Genomic DNA, 19397 nt, shown 5'->3' on the forward strand with positions numbered 1-19397 from the left:
TAGTAAGTTAGTTCTGTTGTGTTTGTGTGGGGAAAGGATGGAGTATCACTGTTGCTTTTTCGATGCTCATGATTCAAAATGTTAATGTCAGAGAGGTTCATGAAGAAAGAGGAGCATGCAATGAGGAGCATTTACATATCTCTCCTCATTATTGTTTACACATCAAAGTCTTTTGTTGGATGGGTTTTTGTTGCTTGAGTCATGTTGAGAAACTTACAGAGATCATCCAGAGAAGAAATAGACCCCTGGTAAGTGGAGGTATGGCTCAAGTAATAGGATATCATCTATAAAAAGCCAAGCGAAGTGATAGGCCCTTCTGAGTTCAATCCCCGTACTAGAAGTGGGGTTTGGAGGGAAGAAGTCGGGGAGCCCTTAAGTAGGCTGTCCATACTTTTGAAGGCTAACATTGAATAGCTGAACTGTTGATTTTCAGTATCTGTGCTCCTTCTGGGCTGAGTATCTCTGACCCTGAGGAGCACATTTAGGACCCTGTGGACACTGGGCAAGAGCCAGATTACTCTATCTGACTTGGATGGCTCTTTGCTGCTCCTAGATATGTGACTCCTGAGTGGCCACTCTCATGCAAGTTTTATTTCCATAGGCTTCAGAAACCCAAAAGGGAATTTTTGCCTTACCTCCATCTATACTAGAATCACTGTATTTGAATTGTTGATTTTAGGGCAAAGTATTTGCTTGCTAGTTTACTTCCAGAAAGCTTTTAGCCTGCAACCAAATAGCATTCCATTCATTTTTTTCTTATCAAGTAAATGAACACACTTAAAATATCGTATGGTTTGTGTTGTAATTCTGTCTCCCATACAAAGTACGTCTTTCAGCTAAGTTTTGCCTCAAAAAGAGATTTTTAAAAAGAAAATAGTCAAGGAATAATTGCTTTATCCTAGTCACAGCCTCATTATAATTCTTAGTTTTGGGATTGTTTTCAGGTCCTGGAATGGTGCATTAATAGTAATAGAGGGATAATTTAATCTGGTTATTTTATTTTAATGATTTTTTTCCATTTAATCTATTCTACAACAAAGTGCAGGCGTCTTTTCCTTTGTTTATGCAGTGCTGTTGGGAAAAGCACACTACCACTTGAGATATTTCCCAGTTTTTTTGTTTAAATATTAATATTGGCTTTGAGATGGGGTCTTACCACAAACTTTGTCTGAGCTGACCTTAAACTCAAGGCCCTCCTGCCTCCACTTCTCTAGTAGCTAAGTATGTACCATTTTACCTGGCCTTTCTCTGCTCTACTTTGATAACTCCAGTATATAATAAATGTGCAGGCTGGGAAGGAGGCTCAGCGGTAGAGCACTTGCCTTGCATGCATGAGGCCCTGGGTTCGATTCCTTAGCACCACATAAGCAAAGAGAAAAAAGCCGGAAGTGGCACTGCAGTTCAAGTGGTAGAGCGCTAGCCTTGAGCTGAAGAGCTGATGGACAGCGCCCAGGCCCAGAGTTCAGGCCCCATGCCTGGACCCAAATAAACTAATTAATTAAATAAATGTGCAGCAGTTTCATTTAAGCTAATTGAAGAAAAATGTGCTTTTCTTCTCATTCTCATGCTTCTATGGTAATGTTTTGTTTTGCTTTGTTTGAGCAGGGGGTGGGGGGTTATGCAATCAAGAATTAGGAAACAATTTTAGCATACAAACCAAAATGACATATTGATGATAAATCCATATCCGTTTCTGAATAACCTTTGTCTGTTTCTTTCTTTTAAAAGAAAACGCGGTGTGTTTGTCCTCAAAGCTGGAACATAAGAAAGAACTTTATAGCTCCATTATCTTTACTTACAATTCAGAGTTGTATTGTTTTTAGTAATCTGGGAAAAATCAGTGTAACTTAGTGGTAGAGCACTTGCCTTAGCATATGCAAGGCTCTAGATTCATTCCCTAAAAAAAAGAAAAAAATACGGCTGGGAATGTGACTTAGTGGTAGAGTGCTTGCCTCGCATACAAGAAGCCCTGGATTTGATTCCTCAGTACCACATAAAAAAGTAGAAGTGGTGCTGAGGCTCAAGTGGTAGAGTGCTAGCCTTGAGCAAAAGCAGCTCAGGGACAGTGCCCAGGCCCTGAGTTCAAGCCCCAGGACAGCGAGAGAGAGAGAGAGAGAGAGAGAGAGAGAGAGAGAGAGAGGAAGAGAGAGCGCATGCGTGCGCACCAGACACTGGTGGCTCAGGCTTGTAATCCTAGCAACTCAGGAGGCTGAGATCTGAGGAGCACTGTTCAAAGCCAGCCCAGGATGGAAAGTTCTGAGACTATCTCCAATAAAACACTCAAAAAACCAGAAGTAGTGCTGTGGCTCAAGTGGTAGAGTACTAGCCTTGAGCTGAAGAGCTGAGGGACAGTGCCCAGGCCCGGAGTTCAGGCCCCACGACTGGACCCCCCCAAAAAAAGAAAAGAAACAAACAAGAAAAAATTGTTGCTTTTTTCTTAATTTTGGTGACTATGCTTATGATCATATGCAGACTGAAAGTGTTTGAACTCCTATAAATAGCTGCAGTGTTTTCTATTATGTCTCTAAGCAGGTTACTTATCTTAGGCCATTTGTAGGTGAAGTTTGTTTTGGCTGAAATCATGGAGTTTGCAGACTGGTAGAGTTTGAAACTCTGCAGCCATCTGTACAGGACACTAAAGTAGGCAAACTCAGTACCAGCTGTGTCATGTATATATAGTAGCCCCTAACAAGGTGTGAGGCACACTGACCCAGGGCCCCAATTCCACCCTTCAGTGATAGATTTTGATACACAACAAATGCTAAGTGATGAGTTTATAAAATGGAAAACTCTATACTCTGGTTATCCAGGAGAATGGATGGGACTAAGACTTGACCTAGATTTCCCAAAGACTGAGGTCATGGTGATGAAGTTGGTCAAGAAGATATAGAACTTACCAGAGGAGCTACTTAAAGGAAGGGTAGCTTACTTGTAAGTTACCCCTAAAATCCCACAGTTGGTTGACTACCATTGTATTAGAGGGTGATATGTTTTAAGCCTCCTTGCTAGCTTTCAATTCTCACTTTAGTACCTCTATTGTTTCTGTATTAGTCACCATATAAGAGACAAAGAATTTCTTTGCCATGTGCGTTTATGAGAGGCTAACAAAACTGAGATATGGAAGAGAAGATGATCTAGTCTTTCAGGCCCTATCCTTTCTTCCTTCAGAACTTCTTCCTCTTTCTCCTTCTGGTTTCCAGTTAGGATGTTTCTCTGTAATAGAAAGGAAGGAAAGAAGAAAAGAATGAGACCTAGAAAAAATATAAACCAAGAGACAAAGCCACAAATCTGTCTGTTTTACATCTATACAAATCCTATTATGCTGACGAACCATTGTGAAATATTTTCATGCTGCATGAACAGTTTTTATCATAAGGCTAATTTGTATTGAAGTAACTGTTACTTAGAAGTTCTGTTTAAGCAAATCCCAACAGAAAAGGAGGAGGTAGCATTATATCCATGTTTGTAGACAACAGTTTTAAGAATTCACCCCGCCAGGCACTGGTGGCTCACACCTGTAATCATAGCTACTCAGGGAGCTGAGCTCTGAGGATTGCAGTTCAAAGCCAGCCCAGGCAAGAAAGTCTGTGAGACTCTTGCCTCCCATTAATGACCAGAAAACCAGAAGTAATGCTGTGGCTCAAGAGGTAGAGTACTAGCCTTGAGCTGAAGAGCTGAGGGACAGCACCCAGGCCCAGAGTTCAAGATCCACGACCAACCAAAAAAAAAGAATCCACCCCCAAAATGGTTAGAATTTACCAATGAATTCAATAATGGTGCAGGATACAAGATCAATATGCAAAAATTAATAGTTTTTTAAAATTATACTGATAATGAAATTACTGGGAAAGTAATCAAGTTGGCAATCCTATTCTGTTTTTGTTTTTTTTAAAGAAAGAAGAAAATATCTAGGCATAAATTTAACCAAGGAAAAGAATAATCTCCCTAATGAAAATTACAAAACACTGATGGGAAAAACTGAAGACGATAACTCAAAAATGTACAAAGACATCTGTATTCATTGATTAGAAGAATGAATATTACTAAACTGTCCGTACTACCCAAAGCAGGCTACAAATTCAATACAATTCATATGAAAACACGAAATTCACATTAAAATATAAATGTCTATATTACAAAGATCCCAAACTTTAAAGCAATCCTGAGCAGATAGAACAAAGCTAGAAGTACAGTAACTGACTTCAAAACATACTACAAACCAGGCATTAGTGGTTCACATCCATAATCCTAGATACTCAGGAGACTGATTTCTGAGGATCTCAGCTTGAAGCCAGCCCTGGCAGAACACTCTGAGACTCTTTCCTCCAATCAACCAGTAAAAAGCAGAAAGTGGTAGAGCACCATCCTTGAATGTAAAAGCTAAGGGAGAGTGCTCTGGCCCTGAGTTGAAGCTTAGGCACGTGGCATGCATGTGCACATGCGCGTGCACACACACATGCACGCACATACAAGTACTACAAAGTAGTAGTAAGCAAAACAACACAGCTCTGGCCTAAAACCAGCAAATAGACTAGTGGAGAAGAATAAAAAATCCAGGAAAAAAAGTCTATAGATTTGTAACCAACTGATTTTCATCAGAGGCAATAAGAACATATCAGAGAAGATTTCTTCAATAAATGATCCTAGGAAATCTAGATATCCAAGTGCTGAAGAAAGAAACTAGACCCCTCCCTTTCACCATAAACAAAAATCAACTTAAAACAGATCCAAATGTTAAATTTAAGATCCAAAATTAAGAAACTACAAAAGTGCTAGGCACTGGTGGCTCAGGCCTGTAATTCTAGCTACTCAGGAAGGTGAGATCTGAGATTTGAGGTTTGAAGCAGCCCAAGCAGGAAAGTCTGTGAGACTCTCATCTCCAATAAACCAATAAAAAGCCAGACAAGGAGCTGTGGCTCAAGTGGTAGAGCACTAGTCTTGAACAAAAAACATTAAGGGACAATGCCCAGGCCCTGAGTTCAAACCCCAGTAACACACACACACACACACACACACACACACACACACAGAATGTACAGAGGTGTAGCTTAGTGGCAGATAACACACACACACACACACACACACACACACACAGAATGTACAGAGGTGTAGCTTAGTGGCAGATATGTGCTTTACATATGGAGGGCCATAGGTTTGATACACACATGGGGGTGTTGGTGCAAGTGTCCTAAATGCATCTCCAAAGATGATATACAAATGCCAACAAGTATATGAAAAATATGGTCTCTATCACTAAACATTAGCTAAATGAAAATAAAAATAGGATAGCATCGTGCCCTAGTTAGAATGGCTTTTGTCAAAATGACAGAAAAGTAAACACTGGTGGGAATGTAAAAAATGGAGGACTCTCATGCAGTATTGATGGGAATGTAAATTAATACAGCCATTATAGAAAACAGGGCTCTAGGCGTCTACACACAGTGAGACCAAAGGAGGATACTCTTAGGGGAAGAACACAAAAATGCAATGTCTGTGTGTCTTTGATTCTATAAAATAATGTTTGTTGAAATTAACTCAGGAAATGGAAACGAGGTTTTTTTCTTTGTTGTTGTTTTTGTTATATTTTGTTTTGTTTATCTGTCTTTGGGAGGGTAAAGGGGACACAGAAATGGAGGGACAAAGGATAAGCAAATACAGCAGTGGTATTCACTAGATACTATGTTGAATATGAATTATACAACTTGTGGAGACAATAGGGAAAAACTAGGAGAGGGAAAGGGAAGGAGTAACATTGTCCAAAAATAATGCACTCATTATTTGTAAGACTATATAACTATAACACCTCTGTATATCATCTTTATAATAACAAGAAAAAATAACTGAAAAAAGGCATGAAGTATTTAAATATCATTCAGTAGGTGAATGAGGTGAATACTTAGACCATAGATCAGTACAATGGAATACTATTTCAGCAATAAAAAAGGACCACACTGTCATCTCAACATAGATGGATCTCAGGAGTATTATACTGTGTTTAAAAAAAAACAACACCAATCTTAAGACATCTTCTACTGTAGAATTCCATATGTGAATTTATTTATTTATTTATTTTGTCAGTTGTGAGGCTTGAACTCTGGTCCTGGGCCTTGAGCTCTTCAGCTCAAGGCAAGCACTCTACCACTTGAGCCACAGTGCCACTTCCAGTTTTCTGGTGGTTTATTGGAGATAAGAGTCTCACAGACTTTCCTTGCCCGGGCTGGCTTTGAACTGTGATCCTCAGAAGAGAGCTTAGCCTCCTGAGTAGCTAGGATTACAGGTGTAATATTCTTTAAACAATGGAATTATACATGTGGAAAAAACCAATATCTGCCATTATTATTTATTGTGTTAGGAATGGCAGAATTGGAGGGACTTTTCTATTGTTCCAGAGTAACTGGCAGAAATAACAGGAAAGAAGTCTCTGCACACTGGGCTAGGTCTGTGTCTTGAGGAGATACCTCAGGAGTGTTTTGTAGTTAACCTACCACTGTTGGTTTGATTCACTCTTTCCTCTTTTTTACATTGTTATCATAAAAAGAAAGCTAAAGATAAGAAGTGTCGATAAGTAGAAAGGAAAAAATGTAAGCCTGAGCCATGAAGTTACTTGCTTTCTATTTAAAATTGCTAATTCCCCTGGTCCATTAGCAATCAGTCTCGGGCTTTTGGGTCAATGTAGCCCATAGCCTTTGAATTTCTGACCATGCTCTGTTATCTTCAAGATTTAAAATGGGGGTCTTGTTTTCTGCTTTCTATTTTGTATTTATTTCTAGCTCACCTGTTTTGCTTCTCTGATTCCGTTTAGCTATTTTCTCATATACGAGTTCTTGTATAAGTTCTAGAATCAGATTACTTAGAATTAAATTGTGATTCATCACCTATTTATTAGCTGTTCAGTCACTTTGTGCCTGATATAAATAATACTCTGTCATAGGGTTAAGTGATGGGACTTGAAGCCCCTGTAGACGTCGGTATTATTGCTTATTGTTGTTGCTTGAGTCTCAACTGCATGCTGCTTGCCTGCTGCTAGTTTTGTGGCTCTCCTGCCAACAGTGTGACCTATGTTGTCCATCAGTTACCTGTTCCTGAACTCAGGGCCTGGGCACTGTCCTGAGTTTTTGTTTTGTTTTTTCCTCGAGGCTTGCACTTTACCTCTTGAACCACAAGAGGTTGTTGGTTAATTGGAGATAAACGTCTCATGGACTTTCCTGCTGGGCTGACTTCAAGCAGTGATTCTCAGATCTCAGCCTCCTGAGTAGTTAGGATTACAGGTGTGAACCTCCAAGTTTCTGTAAAATCTTCACAAGTTTCCCTTTGTCTCTTGCTTTAGATGGGACAGCTCACCATGCTAAGAGGTCTTGGAAAGATAATGGGTAGGCTCTTTTGTGGCCACTAGTGCTACATCATCATTGTCATCGTCATTGCTAACACAATTATGAAACAGTACTGTGAACTGAATATAGCAAGGAAGCCAGAGCATATGATAGCTTCCTATTAGGATAAGATTAAGAAGCCCTGTTTCACCTGTTACAGGATTAGCTGAGGCTAAGTAGAAGAGAGTTAAAATTAAACTCCATCTTGTTCCTATTTCTACTTATATCTATTCATTGAAACCTTTACTGAATTCTTGCTGTGTCCTAGGAGCAACAATAAGAGAAGGCAAAACTGCACTTAAATGTTCAGGAGTTTGCTGATTCTTTGCATAGTTAACATTCACACCCTGGGATTGTGAGAACACAGATCAGGTGCCAGCAGCATCAGTCTCACTGAAAGCTTGTGATGGATGTCCAGCAAGCTCTCCAAAAGATTCTATGCTCTCTGAAATTGAACGAGAACAGTGTTGGCTTTGCCTGATGACAAATACCTAGGACATACAGAAATTTATTTCTCTTGAGGGCCTATAGAGCAGCCATCTTCTTCTGCAGTAGTGTTTATGGTCACAATCTGTGGGGATGCTGTTCCAAAAGACTGTGACTACTCTGTGGAATGTTTTTTAGAACTTCGAGGAAGCCGCAGTAAACTCAGACTACTGTGCTGCTGAGTACTTTACAGCTGAGCTCTTAACATGAAGCGCGTCAGTAGTGACCCTGGCAGCTGACTGACGTGCATGGGAACAGTGGGAGTGACCCTGGCTAGGAAGCCCGGAGGTCTGGGTATTGTTCCTACTGCCTTTGCGCCCTGCTGCTCTGATCCCTGAGCTCTGGAGCTCTCAGCACCCACCATGGCCTTCTCTAGCCGAATGCGCCCCTATGCTATCCCGGAGAATGAAGAGATCCCCCCGACAGTTCTTAACAGTGTCCACGAAGCTAATGGGAATGAAGATGAGAGGGCTGTGTCCAAACTGCAGCGCAGGCACAGTGATGTCAAAGTCTACAAGGAGTTTTGTGACTTTTATGCAAAATTGTGAGTCTCCCCCTTCCTGGAATTCCTTCTTCTGGATCTCAAGATTTTCAGCTCTCATTTCCCTAGCAGTTTTGATATATCTAATGTTATTTTATGTAGCAGGGCTTTTCATGGGGGATCTGTGGACCCTGGGAATGGCTCATAATACAGCCTCCAGCCAACAGGTTGCCTTGTAAGATTTTACTGGAAGATTTCCTTTCTCAAAGGAGAAGGAAAGTGTTGTCATCATAAGAGTAGTAGAAAGTCCTTGTCTTTAGTAGTTTCCCAATAACAGTACATTTTCATTATGTCTTAGGGGAAAAGGAGAATTTTTATTGTCAGGATTTACAATAGGAAAAATGTATACGCTCGAACTTCTTGAAGATAAGGCCAAGTTTATTCAAGATCAACATTTTTTGTTGAAGACTTAACTCTGTAACCAATATTTTACTAAATAAATTCTCAAGATGATTTTTGGATTTTATACATTGCTGTATTTAAGGAGCAGAAAACTTGTCTCACATATGATTATAAAATGAAAATAATAGATAGCTGGATTGCTGCTGCTTCCTATGTGAGATTAATAGGTAGAAGTAGATCTACAAAATCAATCATGAGAGGCTCGTTAGAATTTCATATTAAGGCTTTTACATAAACACATCTATCCCCATGTATTTCTTATTATCAACACTTCTTAGTGAAAATTGTTACCTGAAAAGTTAGCCAGTTAATTATAAATAAACTGATGACAGCCATAACTGTCACTGTTTTAAGATATACCATCTATCATATGTAGTATTAATTATAAAATTGATTGTTTAACCTGTTTTGTAGAATGGGAGCTTCTTTGGACAACTACTTAAAGATATAATAATAAAAAATGTAAAAAACTGATTGTTTAAAAAGTGCACTATTCCAGGAGGTCAAGATAAAAGAGGAAAGAAAAGTGTTCAGTAGGAAGACAAGATGATAGCATTTCCTTTTCCCTCCTTTGTTACTCTAAGAAGAATACTTCATGAAAAATATGTTATCACATTATCTCTAGGCCAGTCCATTTTTCCAGTGTGAAATAACTCTGTACTTGTTTTTGTAATGTGTCTATTTTGCTAATTCTGTGTGAGTATTTGAACTTGAGTATGAAGTCTATGTTTTAATGAATATGACTAGGTCAGTGGAAATCAAACATTTTGATCAGGGGACCACTTTAATCTTCCCTGTGCTGAGGTGGGGGTGAGGAAGGGGAATAGTGAAGTCATTTATCACTATACATAAGAAATTTAAACTGAGAAAAATAACAAATATTTACAAATTTATTTAAAAGCATTACTAACATGTTAGTAATATAGAGAGAAAAATGGCATTGTTTTACATTTGTGCAAATCTTATTGTTTGTTGATAAAAGACACTGTCTCATATGTGCCTGTTGCAATAGATGAATGTAGCCACCACAAACATATGGTTAAAAAAGAGGGGATTTTTTTTTCCTGACACTATGAGAACTGTACTCTGTTAACAAATTAGGACATTTCAGAATCCTCCTGCCTGTTCAGAGTTTCATTAAGATCCCTGAGGTTTGAGGAATCTTTTGCAAGTACTAACTAATCATGTTGTCAGGAGCAGCAGCATCAAAACAGTTCTGAAAATTATTGGGCAGATGTTGGGCTTACTTGCTTTGTCACTCAGGGACAGGTATGAATTTATTTGTTTGTTTTGGTTGGTCATCGACCTTGAATGCAGGACCTGGGCACTGCCTGTCAGCTTTTCTGTTCAAGGCTAGTGCTCTACCACTTTGAGCCACAGTTTCACTTCTGGCCTTCTGGTTGTAAATTGGAGATAAGAGTCTGATGGATTTTCCTGTCCAGGCAGGCTTTGAATCACAATCTTCAGATCTTAGGCTCCTGAATAGCGAGGATTATAGGCATGATCCACTAACACCCAGCTATGTGTGGATTTTGACCAAGAAAAACTTTGGAGCTTCGACAAAACTGCCACTGTTTGTACAGAAAGAAACTACATATTTTCCCCCCATCACACATTCTGAAATGACACAGTAGAGATTTGTTTATGAAGCATGGGCTAGGTTTGCCACCCAGGACTGGGCACCTTGGCTTGTTTTTTAAGAGATAAGGATTTACTTTCAACAAGATATACTCAAAGGAATAGTCTATGTTTATGTTATGATATGGCATTTAGTTGGCATGCAGTTTAGATTCCATTCTCAAAAGGGAGACTTTGAGATGTCTCATGGGTATTCTAATTAAGCAACTAGGAACCTTTCCTTGAGGAAAACTTCCTTTTTTTTTTTTTTTTCTTGGAGATGGGATCACAGTATATTTGTCTGGGCTAACCTGAAACTCTCAAGCTCAAGTGATAATTCCACTTCAGCCTAATCTTTAGTAAAGTGGGGCTACAGGTTTGTACCACTATACTAAGCTGAAAACAATTTTTTACTTCTTATTTTCTTATTTCCATTCCTGGTACCCAAATGCATAGTAAAGACTCACGGTATATTAACTAGAAGAATGCTAAAAATGCTAACGACAGAATCAAAGCGGGAGGGAGGGGGTCACTTTAGAATGTAAGGTGCTAGTGTGAAAAGACTCCGGACAGTTGGATTGGCAAGAAAACAGGGCTTTAGATAGTGGAGCTGTATCTCAAGTGGTGGGGCATTAACTGTCCTTGAGCACAAAAGCTCAGAGACAACGCCCAGGCCCTGAATTCAAGCCCCAAGACCAGCATCCAAAACAAAACAAAAACAACAGGGTTTTATAGGCCAAATACAAGTTTTATGATCTAATTGTTCAATCTATGTCCAGGGTTAAGCCTCCAAAAAGACTAACAGTCTGACTTGCTCTCTTTTGTGTGTTACAGCAACATGGCCAATGCCCTGGCCAGTGCTACTTGTGAGCGCTGCAAGGGGGGCTTTGCACCTGCTGAGAAGATTGTGAACAGTAATGGTGAGCTATACCATGAGCAGTGCTTTGTATGTGCTCAATGCTTCCAGCAGTTTCCGGAAGGACTCTTCTATGAGGTGGGTCCATTGGACAGGAGCAAAGAGGCATCATCTCTGTTCCTTCCTTTCTTTTCTAGAGTCTCTTTCATACTCAAGTTCATTATCAAAGATTGAAGTGCCATATGCTTGCCAAGGTGTTTAGTAACTCTGAGGTTAGTGATGATGTGTGTAAAGAAACACATAATTTATAGCTCAGATAGGATGCCATTTTAGACACCAGCATTTGCATTGCTCATTTATTTTCCTGTTTCAGAATCCACAGTATTTTGCAACTCTGCCTATCAGACATAAGCATTTCTGTTCCAAATAACAGTCTATAGCTGCAGTATCTCTGGCTTTTGTACATAGGCACCTATATGTTTGCTCCTGTATAGATCTTGCCAACTCCCATATTTGTGTCTCCTTCTCAGGATACCACTGGATATTCTCCCTGAAGTAAAGTCTAAGTGATCTACTGTATAGCCTTCCAGTCATGCACAAGAGCTTTCATGCAGTTATTTTATGTATATGTATATATATGGAAAATAAAGTTGGGCACAGGTGGCTCACACCTGTAATCCTAGCTACTCAGGAGGCTGAGATATGAGGATTGTGGTTCAAAGCCAGCCTGGGTAGGAAAGTCTGTGAAACTCTTATTTCCAATTAACTACTAGAAAACTGGAAGCAGTGCTGTGGCTCAAAGTGATAGAGCACTAACCTTAAGCAAAAAGAACTCAGGGACAATGCCCAGGCCCCGAGTTTAAGCGCCATGATTGACATAAACAAACAAAAATATTGGAAGTGAGTATTAGGGAACAGCACTATGTTTAGCTTTTCTAGGTATCTTGAGTTTTGTTTTGTTTTGTTTTTTGCCAGCCCTGGAGCTTGAACTCAGGGCATGGACACTGTCCCTGTCCCTGGGCTTCTTTTGCTCAAGTTTAGCATTCTACCACTTGAGTCTCAGTACCACTTCTGGCTTTTTCTGTGTATGTGGTACTGAGGAATTGAACCCATGGTTTCATGCATGCTAGGCAAGCACTCTGCCACTAAGCCCCATTCCCAGCCCTTCTTGAGTTCTTTTCTAAATGTGTGTTCTTCTTGATCCTCGGTGTTACCACATGATCTCTACGTCCTTTGTGTCATATTCAATATTTCACCATTATTGTAACTTTTTCTCATACTAAACATACATTTTGGCAGGTAGTCTAGGAAGGCTAGTAAAAATGGTATAAATGAAGATGAGAGTGTTACATTGTATGAGTGAAAGAGGGATCAGTTTAGTGATTTACTTTGTTTACTTGCTACTTACATATTTGTGTATGTATGCATGTATGTATATGTATTTATGTCTTGCTATAGGGTAATATATGTATATAGGATTCTGTTACAGCCAAAGATGGCTGCTGTTTGATTTTATTTTTTTGGCTACCAGATATATAGATTTCCCTATCTTATATACCATTTCTGAGGAAGGAAAGGTAGTTTAGAAATGCCATTTGTAAGTTAACTGTTCACCACTGAGGCAACATTTTCCCAAAGAAATGATCCTGCAAGTACAGTTCCAGGCCAGCTTGTAGACAGTCATCTACTCATGAGTACATGAGACATGGGAGGTAGCATGTGTGTTAGAGATATAACTCTGAAAAGTAAATTTGAGAGTTCATTCAGGGAATGCAGGTCTATTCACTAGTTCCTTCTGTCCTAGAAACACACATTTCCTATTTTAAAAGCCTCAACAGCAGATAAGGATGTCGTCTTTTCTTCCAGTTCTTCCTAACACTTAACAAGGCAGCAGAAATCTTTTAGTTAAGGATGATTGCCTTGGAGATGGATATGGGAAGCAACAGTCATGGAGTGGCACAGGAGAAGAATAGGCTAGTATCTAACAGCAGGAAGAGAAAGAAGGACAGAAGGCTTCCCAAGGTGTGCATAGTGGCACAGACTGCAATTGGTAAAGAATCCTACAGACTGGGGCAACAGGATGAGAAAAGAGATTGCTGTTAGCAGTTGCCATTATTCAGCTTGGGGAAACTGACTTACTAAGGACCTGCTTAGCTGTGGTAAAAGGCACTCAGCCACACTAGTAATGTGCTGGAAGGAGATGAGACTGTTTTAACATGAATTAAAGGAGGCACAAGATAGAAATAAGGCTTTTATTATTTATATACATCTTGAGGCCACGTGAGCACAGGTCAAGGTTCACAGTCAGAAGAAGGGAAGTACAGGTATTATCCAAATAAGCCTCCCATGGGGAATTTTAATTGTGTGACCTCAAACCCACTATGTAGCTCAAGCTACCCTTTTTTTTAAAATTTTTAAATCGGTCATGGGGCTTGAACTCTGGGCCTGGGCTCCATCCCTCATCTCTTCAGCTCAAGGTGAGTGCTCTACCACTTGAGCCACAGCGCCACTTCCAGTTTTCTGGTGGTTTATTGGAGATAAGAGTCTCATAGACTTTCTTGCCTGGCTGGCTTTGAACCGCTATCCTCAGATCTCAGCCACCTGAGTAGCTAGGATTACAGGTGTGAGCCACCAGCGCCTGGCTCCCAAGCTACCCTTAAACTTGCAGTCTTCCTGTCTCTATCTCCAGGCATTGGGATTACTGCTATGCCTGGCCATTGATAAAGTAGGCATATAAATCTGCACAGTCCATACAGGATGTTGGAGTCAGCAGCCCACTCTTGTCTGCATCATCACACTGAGAAACAAGTCAGAAAGAACTGGAGCCTGTGTCTAAGGTGACTGCTCTTAACTTCAGGTATAAATCCAGCTTATAGTACAGCGTATACTGAGACAGCATGAAATCACAGGAACTCACTGCAGACTCTAAAGCATATGGGAAGGTCCTAGAAATATAGCTCCAGAAGGATCATTAGTCTTCATACCCTATGAATCCTTGTTTTTCTTCTTTTCCTCCTAGAGTGGTTGAAATATTTGTGATAAAAAAAAAGTAGATTTGTGAAAGGTATTAGGCCCTGCTTTGGTCTCTATTACCCAGTATGGTCTTTTCAAAGGTAAGGTATTACTAGAGACATGATGGTTAAGCAACGGCATCAAGATGGTGCCTCAGGAGCTCAGAGAAGAGGCAGGCACTGCTCTGCCCAGCTGCTTTTTTTCTTTCTTCTTTTCCCCCCCAAATTCTATATTGTGATTGATTACATAATTTCTCAAATTTCACAGTATTGTGGGATGGTGATGCTTAGTTAAAGTCACAAACACATTCTAACTTTCATGGGGCAAATTGTCTATCGTGGTCTATAACATTTATGAGTTCTATGAGCTTTGACAATACAGTTATTTCTTTCACATTGGGTGATATATTTTGCATACCATCAGCTGTTCCCTCTTTCCCACTTGTTCCCTCCCTCCCATCACTGCCATTGAGTTGCTTAGTTCATTTTGATCAATGTCCAGTGCACCAGCTGCTTTCTTAATTCCCTACGTGTTCCCTAGGAGAGTACCCTCTCTTCAACTCTCTCCTTTATTGTCTTTTTGCCTGCCATTTTGGAATGAATGCTGATGTTATACTATCTTTATCAGCCAGAATGGCTGCCTCCTACATGCCTCCTTTTGCATGTGGTCCTGTCAGCTACAAGGCCACTTGTGTTTGATCAGAAGGAAAGGTTCAGAAATGGCCTTAGGCAGAACAGAATAAAGCATGACTCATACTTGTCATCCTGCCTACTCCTTACTCCCCTTCACTTCTAGACTATAAATACTTCTCCAGTATTTCTCCAAAGATGTTATGAATCCCAGGCCTGGGCCATTAATGAGTTATTGCCAATTTAAGCTTCCTGGGATCTAAAGAAGATTGCTATTTTAGGTGTAATGTTTATTATTTAAGCTTCTTATCCAAGTCAGGGATTTGAAAACCTGCAAGTGGAAATAAGAATTTTACTTTTGGTTAAATAATATTAAGAGAAAAAGCTACCCATAGCATCAAACACAAATAACCTGCATTTTCAGTGATGTCCAACAATAAAATGTTTTCCAAAAGTGGAAGTTTGAATTACCTTATTTGGTTAGTATTTGAAACATCACTTACATGTATCAGTCTTTGTATAATGATACAGGCACAGCTGGCAAGATAGCTCAGTGGTAGTGCCCTTGCTTAGCAAGCATAAGCTCTAGGTTCTATCCCTTGCACACACACACAAAAAAAGAAGGAAGAATCTTTTTCCAGTACTTAACTTTTTTTCACCTGGTAAACTAGCTCTGAAGACTTATAGATGAGCCAGATGTAGAGGCATATGCCTGCAATCCCAGCTCCTGAGGGGCTGAGACAGGAAGATAGTGCAGTCAAGGCCAACTTTGGCTACACAGTGAAATGATGTCTCAAAAATACAACAACAAAGACATATGAGTTCTGCCTTGGAAAGTGTGACTCACTTTTCAGTGTGGAAGTTCTGATACTTTTAGTCAGGACATTCTGCCCACAAAGACAAGCCTGGAATGTGACCCTTATTTCCTACCCATTTACTATGTCCTTATCTGGAGATAAGAACACAGGTATTTCTGGTTCATCTGCAGTTTTTTTTAGAGAGAAAACAGTTATCAGGGTTATTACCTATATTGGCTTTGACTCATTGTGACTTTTTTCCCCAAACATGGAACTGAAAAGTGTTATTAAGATAGATATCATCCCCGTTAAGGAATGCAAGGAAGCATTTACTGATTCCTGTGCTCTACAGGTTCTGTCATCTTTAACAAAGGCATTTATTATTATATGGTGTTCACAGTCTAATCCCATCTGTTTCATTTATGTATCTTCTCAGAATCCACACAGCACTTTGTATTTCTAGTATTAATTTAGTTGATATAGTACATGTCTAATAGATGATTGGTATTTATAGTGCTTGGATGGCATAGTCACAAAATAAAATGCTAATATATTAATTGAGAACTAAGTTAATCATTTCCTAACTTAAACATTGTCAAGCTGTATGTCAGAACCTTGTTACTCATTTAAACTTTATCCTATCAGTGGACAGTGCAAGTAACTGGAAGAAATGCATTTTTGTGTTTTTTGTATTTGTTTTGGTCATAAGGGCTGAACTGGAGCCTGGGCACTGTCCCTCAGCTCTTCAGCTCAAGGCTAGCACCCTCCCACTTGAGCCACAGCACCACTTGCGTTTTTTTTTCTGCTTGTGTGGTGCTGAGGAATCGAACTCAAGGCCTCATGCATGCGAGGCAAGAACTCTACTATTGAGCCAACTTCCCAGCCCCCGAAATGCATTCTTAAATGGAAGTTAGAAAGTCCAATTGTGAGAACACCCCCCCCCCCCCCCGCCATCAGTTTAGTCAGTTTCCTAAGTCTTGACGTGCTCCCAGTACCATGTGTTGAACATTGATTAAATATGATCATGAAAGCCATTCTGAGTTGTTGAATAACCTTGTTTTGTATTTGAACATTTAAAAACGGACAGGAAAATTGAAACATTAGTACAGTGATCATCATATAACTTATAACTCTCTCATCAACACACCACATTTATCTTCTGCCAAATTATTTGAAAATAAGTTGCAGACTTTTAACTTTCAATTTGCTACAACTTTGGTGTTTGCCTTTAAGTATTTGTGAGGATAGTTCTTGATCTGACTTTCTGGGAGGAGCAGTAGAGGAGTTACAGTTATGAGATGGTTTTGTGATACATTCCTAAATGTTTTCATATTTAGTAACATATTAAAGTTAGAGTCTAATATATCTAATTGGGATTTTAATATAATAACTTGTAGCAATTGGCATATCATTTCTTAATTAAAAGTTTACACCACTTTGTTGGCCTCTTTGACATAAGTTCAAATATAGTACCTATTTTTGTCAATTTATTCTTTCATACTTCCTCTATCCAAAGGCAATTATTAAATAGATTTTGGAACAGAGAAGTGGAAAAAGGGTTTGCTCTATCCACTGTACCCATTAACCTAGTATGAAAGTATCTCTAAGAATGGTGCATCCCATTCTACCATCACAGTTCTAAAAGTTTGGAAGGTCTGTATACCCAGCTTTGGCAACATCCTCCCAATGCAAGCAACTGCTCATTAACTATTAGCCGTGAACCTGGAACCTACATAGCTACAAATAATGATTACATATTTCAAGTACATCTCTAGAATGTTAAAAGGATTAACTCATTTAGAACTCACTTCTAAAAGCAATATTCTTTCTGTTGAATTTGGGTTGGGCTTAATGACCAAAGTGAGACCTTTGCCCACCTTATATTATAATGTATCACCAGCATCTCTGGAAGTGAAATGGTTTACTTGTATTTTATAATTTGACATGATTTTCTCTTACATAGCTGTCACTGCTGTTTTTGCTTATTCACTTATGGCCAGTGCAGTGGCTTATACCCAACATCTCAACTACAGAGAGGCTGAGATCAAGAGTATCACAGTTCCAGGTCAGCCCACACAGAAAAGTTCCAAGATTTCATCTCAATGGAATAATCTGGGTTTACTGTTATACATCTGTCATCTCAGCTATGGCAATAAAGTATAAAACAGAAGGGTCAAAGTCCAAGCCCAGACCTGAGCAAAAAGTGAGACCCAGTCTCAAAATAACCACTGCAAAAAAGGAGCTAGTGGTGTGTCTCATGGTACGTTCTGATAGCAAGTATGAGGCCCTGAGTTCAAACCCTCATCCTACCATATGTATGGAAAGCCCACAACATATGGCATGCTCTTAGATCACACTTTATTCTGGTACCAGGAATATGTTTTGTAGTAAATTTTGGTGAAATTATGGTTCCTGTAATCATTTCAGACAAAGCCAAAGATTATATAAATTTATGGGCTATAAGTTATTACTGATATTGAAACTTTGTAGTTTGACTCAAAGAAAAATGTGCATCTGTGATGGTTACTCTAAGTTTTCAGTATCTCCAATTATCCTCCAATGCATGTAAAGATTTTTTTGTAAAGCCACCAAATCAGTGGTGGTTAGGAAAGGCTAATAAATGCCATTTCTCAGAGAAATTCCCGTTCAGTCACAGGCCCTGACACCAATTGTAGTAGTTCCTAAGCCTGGCTTTATGGCATCTTGATTATCTCCAGTGAAAGGAATATCTAAATTTTTCCCTTAAGCAAATTCATTTTGAAGTAAATCAGAACCAGTAGTCACAGAGTGATGCAATTCCAGAACTATTCCAAGCTGAGATGGACTGAGCCAAGAAGCAGGACCTAGATGAGGACCTGGTGTGCTGCCAGCTCCGCCTGACAGTCATGGCTGGGTTCTCCATTAATCTCATATTTCTCTCCTTTTTTGGTTTTCCCAAAAGTATTCCTTTTTTCCCTATTACAAAATGGATGAACAAAGAGCCATTGTAGTGAGTAGGTTAATGGAAAGGTCATTAACAAAACCATTTCTTAACTAATTTCCTCTTATACTATATCCTGATTACTCAGGAAGAAATGAAGCTGAGAAAAAGAGTGGTAAAAGGAAATTCCAAAACTAGCCTGCCAGCTTATCTGCTGCCCACTCGCTGCAGAACTAGCCTAAGCCATCAAGTGAGCTTTAGCACTTGGACTTGTCCTGAAATGAGGCCAACTAACTTTCTAGTTCTAAGCTGAATGCACAAAATTGTTATTCTCCCTTCCTGCCCATGGAAAGAAATCACCACAAACTCCAGCAGTTAGAAGCAGATCAATTGCTGGTTCAAGTCCACCTTTATACTCACATGTTCGCGCCTGCAGTGGAACTCAAAAATTTAAAACACTACTAGTTCCAAGCATTAATATTTTTAGTAGGCTATTTCCTATTTAGTTTTAAGTTCATTTTGGAATGTGATGTGTCATAATCTAGAAAGACAATATTTATGGAAGTTTGATTCTTCTGAATTTCTGATTTCTGATTTTCCTTCCTTGTTACATTCCAGAGTTTTACTTGGGCCTACCTCTGTCTGCACACAGGCAGCTTTTATAGAAGCAGCTTACCCCTGGGAATTGAAGTAGTACCCTTCTACTGGGGCACACACTTCACAGGAGCATGGCAATCATTTCTGAATGCTTGTATTCCGGACTTGGT

General features: G+C 39.4%; 1 protein-coding gene and 1 non-coding gene across 6 annotated transcripts in view; both read left to right on the plus strand.

The window, feature by feature from the left end:
- The window catches only part of Lims1 (LIM zinc finger domain containing 1), a 115104-nt gene that overhangs the window by 77877 nt on the left and 17830 nt on the right, over positions 1-19397 (plus strand). For 3 of the 5 annotated variants that reach the window (XM_042695427.1, XM_042695428.1, XM_042695426.1), the window contains exon 2: positions 11251-11410. In XM_042695427.1, the coding sequence (XP_042551361.1) occupies positions 11251-11410 (160 nt within the window). Of the gene's footprint in view, positions 1-8180; positions 8401-11250; positions 11411-19397 lie in introns of those variants that run through there. The other 2 variants (XM_042695425.1, XM_042695429.1) reach the window with 1 other exon arrangement.
- LOC122121388 lies at positions 17142-17333 on the plus strand. The gene has a single exon (XR_006149932.1). It is a non-coding gene; the product is annotated as a U2 spliceosomal RNA (small nuclear RNA).

Source organism: Dipodomys spectabilis, unplaced genomic scaffold (genome assembly GCF_019054845.1).
Source record: "Dipodomys spectabilis isolate Male_0828 unplaced genomic scaffold, ASM1905484v1 ptg000187l, whole genome shotgun sequence".
Taxonomy (NCBI): domain Eukaryota; kingdom Metazoa; phylum Chordata; class Mammalia; order Rodentia; family Heteromyidae; genus Dipodomys; species Dipodomys spectabilis.